This window comes from Phodopus roborovskii, unplaced genomic scaffold (genome assembly GCF_943737965.1).
Source record: "Phodopus roborovskii unplaced genomic scaffold, PHOROB, whole genome shotgun sequence".
Lineage (NCBI taxonomy): Eukaryota > Metazoa > Chordata > Mammalia > Rodentia > Cricetidae > Phodopus > Phodopus roborovskii.
Genome location: NW_026126567.1, coordinates 1,555,624 through 1,562,649, shown reverse-complemented (window position 1 = coordinate 1,562,649; position 7,026 = coordinate 1,555,624). Strand labels below are relative to the sequence as shown.

General features: G+C 46.8%; 1 protein-coding gene across 1 annotated transcript in view; it reads right to left on the bottom strand.

Annotated features, from left to right (window-relative positions):
* Window positions 1–303: 303 nt before the first annotated feature.
* The window catches only part of Ptk2 (protein tyrosine kinase 2), a 140,955-nt gene continuing 134,232 nt past the window's right edge, over window positions 304–7,026 (bottom strand). Inside the window, 2 exon segments of the mRNA XM_051202695.1 lie at window positions 304–1,532; window positions 5,092–5,172. Coding sequence (XP_051058652.1) covers window positions 1,320–1,532; window positions 5,092–5,172 — 294 coding nt within the window. The 3' untranslated portion in view covers window positions 304–1,319.

The following is a 7,026-nucleotide window of genomic DNA, read 5'->3' as shown; positions in this document are numbered from 1 at the left end:
CCAAACCAAACTGGGTATAGTGGTGTGCACCTTTAATCCCGGCAGAGGCAGGGAAATCTCTGTGAGCTCAACAACAAATAACAAAACCAAACAAACACAAAACTAACCCCCTTAAAAAAAAAAAAGTCAAAACAAACAAAAACCACCTACGGCCCTGACAGAATGGAATAGCAGGTTAGGATGGTCTGCCGTCTATGGTGGAGTCCTCCACTTTTGTGCAGTGCAAGTGAGTTTCTCACAGCTCCCCTGAACAATCTTAAACGAAGACTGCCCCACCCTAAAAAAGGCGACAGCAACAGACACTTTACTGGCGCCACCTTTTTAATAGGTCAGAGTAACTGTACAATTCATTATATTCTTCCTGAGAATAATTTATATCCCTTGACAAACTAAAGGGAAGGTATGCTTTCAAAATTGTCTAACAGAGTGCACGGTGTGACACTGGACTTGTAAAGAGAACCACACCCCTGTCTGTCCTGTGGGGGTCCTCCCTGTCTGTCCTGTGGGGGTCCTCTCTGGGAAGACAGACGCAATGAAGATCAGTTAGCTCTAGTGGCTGTAAGAGTCAACATGGCTTTAATCATTCTTATAAATTATATAAAAATGGAGAACAGGGATGGTTCTGGAACTTCTTGATGCAGTTGGGAGTGCTCTGGTACAAAGCATTTCTGCTCCCAAGAAAAATTACATTGCTACAAAAAACTGGCACAGAATTCTGGTGAGGAAAGATAAGAGTTTTTCCATCAGTTCTACAGACAGTTCACAATTCAATGCTTCAGTATCCACTGCAAAGAAATAGGTGGAGACAGGGAGGGAAGAAGTTTTCTTCCGAAAACACTTAGTCTTCAAAATATAGCTTTTATGCACTTTCTCTGTAAACGAGATTAGCATATTGCAGCCCAGCCTGGAGAGGGACCCTGGCAGGAGGAAGGCCCACCTCTGCGGCCTTGGGGAGCCCTCCCTCTTCAGACAGTCCTCTTCCACCTTGCAGCCACGGTCAGTAGGAACTACCACTCCCAAGAGCACACATCCCAATTCCAACACCAAGTGTTTTTTAAAAGCTTCTTAATGTACAATCTTCATTCTCAGAAAAATGCCATTTTGGATCCTGATGTTTCTGAATATTATTTAGAAAAATAACAAACTCAAAACCACACATAAGTGGTTAAACTTATATGAGAGAGACTTTCAGATAGCTGTCATTCAGTTGGAGTTGTGAGTGCAGGCGTCCGAGGAGGAAACGGTTACTTCCTCACTGCTGGTGGAATGCTAGAGAAGATCTCCAAAAGGGCAGAAAGCCGTGTCCAGTGTCCAGTGGCTCAATGTGGCCGTGTCTGCCCGAGCATCTTCAGTCTTGCTTGATCAATGACATCCAGGAGATTCTTGGCGTCCACAGCCAGGGCATGAGCAGCTGTCAGCATCTGCTTCTTGTACTCCTGCTGCAGACTGGTCATGACGTACTGCTGAGCCAGCTTCATCTTGCTGATGAGCTCACCCAAGTCAGAGTTCAGCAGCTTCTGCGCCATCTCAATCTGGGAAGACAAGAGAGGGTCAGGAGAACAGCGCTCAGGCATCTGTCCTGTCTTTCTTTGGGTCTCCAAGACAAAATAAAACTTTATTTCCCTCTAATAAACTTTCCTTTCCTTCAAGGCAACATAAGTTGGTCATGGTGGTGTGTCCCTTTAATCTCAGCACTCAGAAGGCAGAGGCAGGAATATCTCTGTGAGTTCCAGGCCAGCTTGGTCTATATAGCAAATTCCAGGCCAGTCAGGGTACAATGAGAGGGGAAAAAGGCAGAGGAAAAAGTAAGATTTCAACAGGGTGTGAACTCTGTCCACTTTGGAAATCAGTGACTGTAGTGTGGTGTTGTGTGCCCGCATACCTGTATGCGTGCACATATGTGCTGGCAGCCTTTCCAGTTTCAGCCCTCATGCCACCATGACTGGCTCTCCTGTACTCTGAGCTTGCTGTTTGGACTCTTCAGCGTGTGGTAGACTCTGCTGCATTTTATAGTCACAGAATCTGGAAGAGCCTGAGATAATCTAGTCCAAACATGCACACTCGAATGCAAGCACCTTAATACCAAGTGACCTGATGAGGGCCACACAGGATAACGGTCACGGCCAAACCTTTTCACTATGCTGTGTCTCTTTCCAGGCATTTTCTTGGATTTTCTTTAATATTAAAGTAAATTATGAATTAAGTGTGTGCATGCCATGTACAGGTGACTAAGGAGGCCAGAAGAGGTCTTCAGACTCAGAGCTGGAGTTATATTTGGTTGTGAACTGGCCTGTGGGTGCTAGAACTAAATGAGGTCCTCTGCAAGAGTGGCAAGTGCTCTAAACCACTGAGCCATCTCTCCAGCCCTCTCTCTAGGCTTTCTACATCTTGTCTTAGTAGTCTAAGCATAAGTGTCCTATACCTGCTGCTTCCTATTGCCAGAGTCGGGGGACGTCCTCACGCCACACTCTGTCTGTCCAGCTAGGCTGGGCTGTGGAGCACACGCTGCCCTGCAGGGCTCACAACTTTTTGCTAATTATTTGTTTGAGACAGGGTCTCTTTATGTCATCCTGCCTGTCCTAGTATTTGATATGTAGACAGGCTAGCCTCAAACTTACAGATTCACCTGTAAAGGTGTGCACCACCACACCAGCCTTCCTGGTCATTCAGTAAATGGTAAGTAGGACTGAGACATCTGCCTTTTTTGATGAACCCAGGGTAATGACAACTTTGGGCTGTGGATGAAGGAGGAAATTAGACCTGGTGGGAGAGGCCTGCAGGGAAATCCTGAAACTCACATGGAGAGCTAGTCCTCTGCCTCAGAAAGACCTTACAAAGAACAGCTGGATTTGGACTAGACTGCACAAGTAGGCAAGTTTCAACTACAAAGACTATGCCAAGCTGACCTTTACCTTGCTCAAGCTGATGTGTACAATCAGGGAAGGAGAGTGATAAATCTAGACAACTGTTCTAGAGAGATGGCTTTGATAGCAGGATGAAGGCTGAATGAAAGGATGGGACATGACAGGCTTCACAGTTCAGGGGAAAGGACAGTGCTGTAGAATGAGATGACCTACAGTGACCAGTGACATGTGGGCTAAGTAACTCACAACCACATGGAGTGTTGCCCACTACGCCCTCTTCACTGGGCTGAGTGGTTTTCTATGACAAGATGGGGCATGAGGGATGGATGTCTCAGGTGAAGACACTGCCTGGGGAAGAAAAGGGGAAGAACATAGAATCCTTTAGCCTGGGTTATTAGAAAATGCCAGTGTCAGCTGGGTATGGCAGTGCACACCTGTAATTCTGGCCCTGGGGAGGCTGGGAAGGAGGGGTTCAAGTTCGACTTCCAAGGCAACGTAGGCCACATTTAGTGAGGACCCGCCTCAAAAAGCTCTATGCTAGTAAGACGATGGACGTAGCATCTGGTAGTCCTAGGAGAGAGGTAGTCTCACAACAAATTCCCTGTTCTCTGGCTCTTAGTGCTGCCTACACAGGAGCTGAACAAGGATCACAGCAAGAGATGTGCTAATGTGAATGGCTGGGAAGCCCATGAGGCCGCATCCCTACATGAATAACTACAGGCAACTAAGGAATGCCCAGAGTGTGACAAGTAAGCCTTCCCCAGAAAAGGGCAGACCAATTTGAACAGCCTTGAAAACATACATACAAGTCACACACACACACACACACACACACACACACACACACATCACCAACAACAAAGAAAAAAAGTTTTCCACACTCCAAAATTTGATACCACACAAGAGAAGGAGAAAGCAGCCATTTTCCAGATGAGCAGAAGTTACATAGAGATGGACAGACAGGACCATTCAAAGCACACGACCCAAGCAGCCCCTGACTTACAGGTGAGAGGCTCTCAGCATACCTAGCAGGAAGAGGCTTATAGTAACCTATAGTAACCAGAGGCTCAGAGCTTACAGATGCAGGATGGGTATACAGTAGGCCATCCCTGGTGTCATGGTTACGTGGATGGCTGGGAGAGAGGATGCAAATATGATGAAGTGCTGACATGTGCATTACACTTGCACTGCAAACAGAGGATGTTTGAAAATTTGCATTATTAATCTGGAAAGTTTTTGTAAGTCTGAAAATCTTTTCAAAGTAAAGAGCAAGGGGATGGAGATATGTGTCAGCATTTCACAGCACTGAGGGCTCTTCCAGAGTCCCAGGCGCACTCACATGGCAGCTCACAGCCATCCCTAAATTCTAGGAGATATATCACTCTCTCTCCTGGCCTCCAAGGGGACTGCACACACACATGCAGGCAAAACAACATACAACATAAAAACCTTTTTACTTATTATTATTAAAGAAAAAAAAAAAAAAAACCCAACTCTAGGCAGGCCAGGTTGAAGGAGGAAAGGGGGCCAGGTGGTGTTGGCACACGCCTTTAATCCAAGCAACTGGGGGGCAGAGGCAGCCTGTTCTATAAGGTGAATTCCAGGATAGCCAGAGCTATATGGCAAAACCCTGTTTTAAAAAGCCAAAAGGGGAAGAGGAGGAGAAAAAGAAAGATGAAAGGAATTGGTGGAGAAGGGTTGTGGCGCCTTTCATTTAGAACTCACACAGATGAGATAAATGTACTATATGGACGCCAAGGATGAGCATGGTGGCAGCTACTTTGTCATCTAGCACTCTGGCCAGTGGAGCAGGAAAGACGTTTCAGTGTGTACCCGGTCTGGGATACATGTGACTGTTGTGGGAACAGTATCCCGGATGAATTTTGGGTCCTTAAAGCAACTGGAGACTCATTAAGAGGACGTTGGTATGTCGTTTACAGGGAAATGCTGAGACATGTGGATAGGAGGAGGTGGTGCCTGGTGGAGGTGATCACCCAGAGAGCTCCTTCTTGAGGGCGTGTCTTGTCTGAAGGCTTGCACTCTCCCTGTCCTTCCAGACTAGCATGCCGTTGTTCCGTCATGCCGACACTCTACAGGACAGACACAATGGAGCCAGGTGCGCATAGGTTGGAATCTCTGGAACTTAAGTTGTTTATCTCCGGCACTTTGCTGACTAAGCAGCTTTAAACCTGTGCTCTAGCACGATCCCACCCATCACTGTGCCTACCTCTCGATGCGTGCTGGCTGGGAGGATTGGAATGGTCTCATCCACAGTGGCTAGTAAGGTCCGCAGGGCCAGGCCAACTTCCTAAGACAAGAATGGTATAAGGATTAGGGAAAAAGGAAGATGTCAGGCCAACACTGCTATTTTCTCTCGGGCATGTTCCTTGCTGTTCTCCTTTCTGACGGTTGTGAGGAATTTTTATTTTAGATAGGGTACCACACTGTAGCCAAGGCTGGCCTAGACTCACTGTAATTTCCCCCTTCAGCCTCTCAAACACTGAGCCACCATACACAGGCCATATCTAAGGAACACATAAGTCTGTGTTTGCTGTGAACACTGAAGGGACCAGACCCTCACCAGCCCCTGCTTTAGCATCTGTGATGGGCTGCAGGAAAGACCTAACAAGCCAGAGTCCCTGACTCAGTACGTGTGCTTGGTTTCCCGCCTTCTAACCTGGCTGGAGCTGCCCCAGTCACTAGGAGGTCAGATGCCCTACATGTGACAAGGAACCAATCAGAAGTTAGCTGGTGGGCTCTGGAAACTCTTTACAGTAAAAGTGGCATGCAGGACATAACAACCAGGTGACCAATCAGCACAGGACAGGTTCTCCAAGCCTGGAAGCACACCAATCCTGAGATTGCACCCCTAGGGACTCCCCTTATGCTGCCCAGTAACTTCCCCGCCTTGTGGCTTCTTGGGGCCCTTCTCTTTCCACACTGGCATGAACGGATGAGGGGCCAGAGTTAAAAATAGCTAATTCGTTAAACAACAGTAAAACTCTTTGCTTTTCATCGGAGTGGGTCTCTGGGGTTTTGGGGTTCAGAATTTGGGCACAACAGTTATGAGGCTCCCAACCCTGAAGACTCAGATCTGACTATCCTTGGCTCTCATGTCCAGGGCAGATGCTCACATCAGAAGCTCCCACAGGTGTTGTGGAATATTACTTTAAGGTGTGTTACATTTGTTTATGCTGTGAAATATTTGTTTTAATGATGCAAAGATGTATTGCATTCTTTTATGCTGCATTTGTTTAACTCTGTGAAGCTGTGGTTTTTCTGCCTGTCTAAAACATCTGATAGTCTAATAAAGAGCTGAATACTCAATACCGAGGCAGGAGAAAGGATACGCAGGGCCGGGCTGGCAGGTAGAATAAGAGGAAGGATCTAAGAGCAAGATAGAATGAGTAAGACAGAGCAAGGGGGAGGATTTCAGGGCCAGCCACCGAAGAAGCCAAGGTTAAGAGTGAAATTAATACATACACAAGTAAGAAAAAGAAAAAGCCCAGAGGCAAAACATAGATGGGTTAATTTAAGCTACAAGTCAACCTAAGGCCAGGCATTCATAGTTAAGAATAAGCTGCTGTGTATGATTTATTTGGTAGCTGAGTGGCAGGCCCCTCCAAATAGAACAAGAGTGGAAAAACAGCACATAGGCAACATGGAAAGCAACTCTTTCCCAAGCAGACTGTGGCACCCTCGCAGTTCAGACATGCTGATAAAGGGCACGCCTTTGTTCCTGTGCATTGAATCTGCCTAACGAGGAGGTGCGACCACGGGGAGGCAAGGTGGACCTACTTGGGAGCTCATTTTGAATTTTACACACCACCCAAAACTAAGCAGAAGTAGTAAAGAAAAGGGCAGGGGTGTGGAGACATTCTCCTGTAATTCCAACACTTTTGGCATTGAGGAAGGAGGGAGAGGAAAGGGGGGGGGGGTGGAAAAATGCCTGAACGGAAGAACTATGTCCCAACAAACAATGGGCCAAGTATGATGGCTCACATGTGTACACCCATAACGCCAGCACTTGGGAGGAAAAGAAGAAGGATCTATGAAATCCATGGCCAACCAGAATGGGTTATACACTGAAACACTATCAAGAAAGGACTCTCTTGCCTCTCCCTCCAGAGTACAAGGATATCAGGTGCACAAGCTGGAGTTA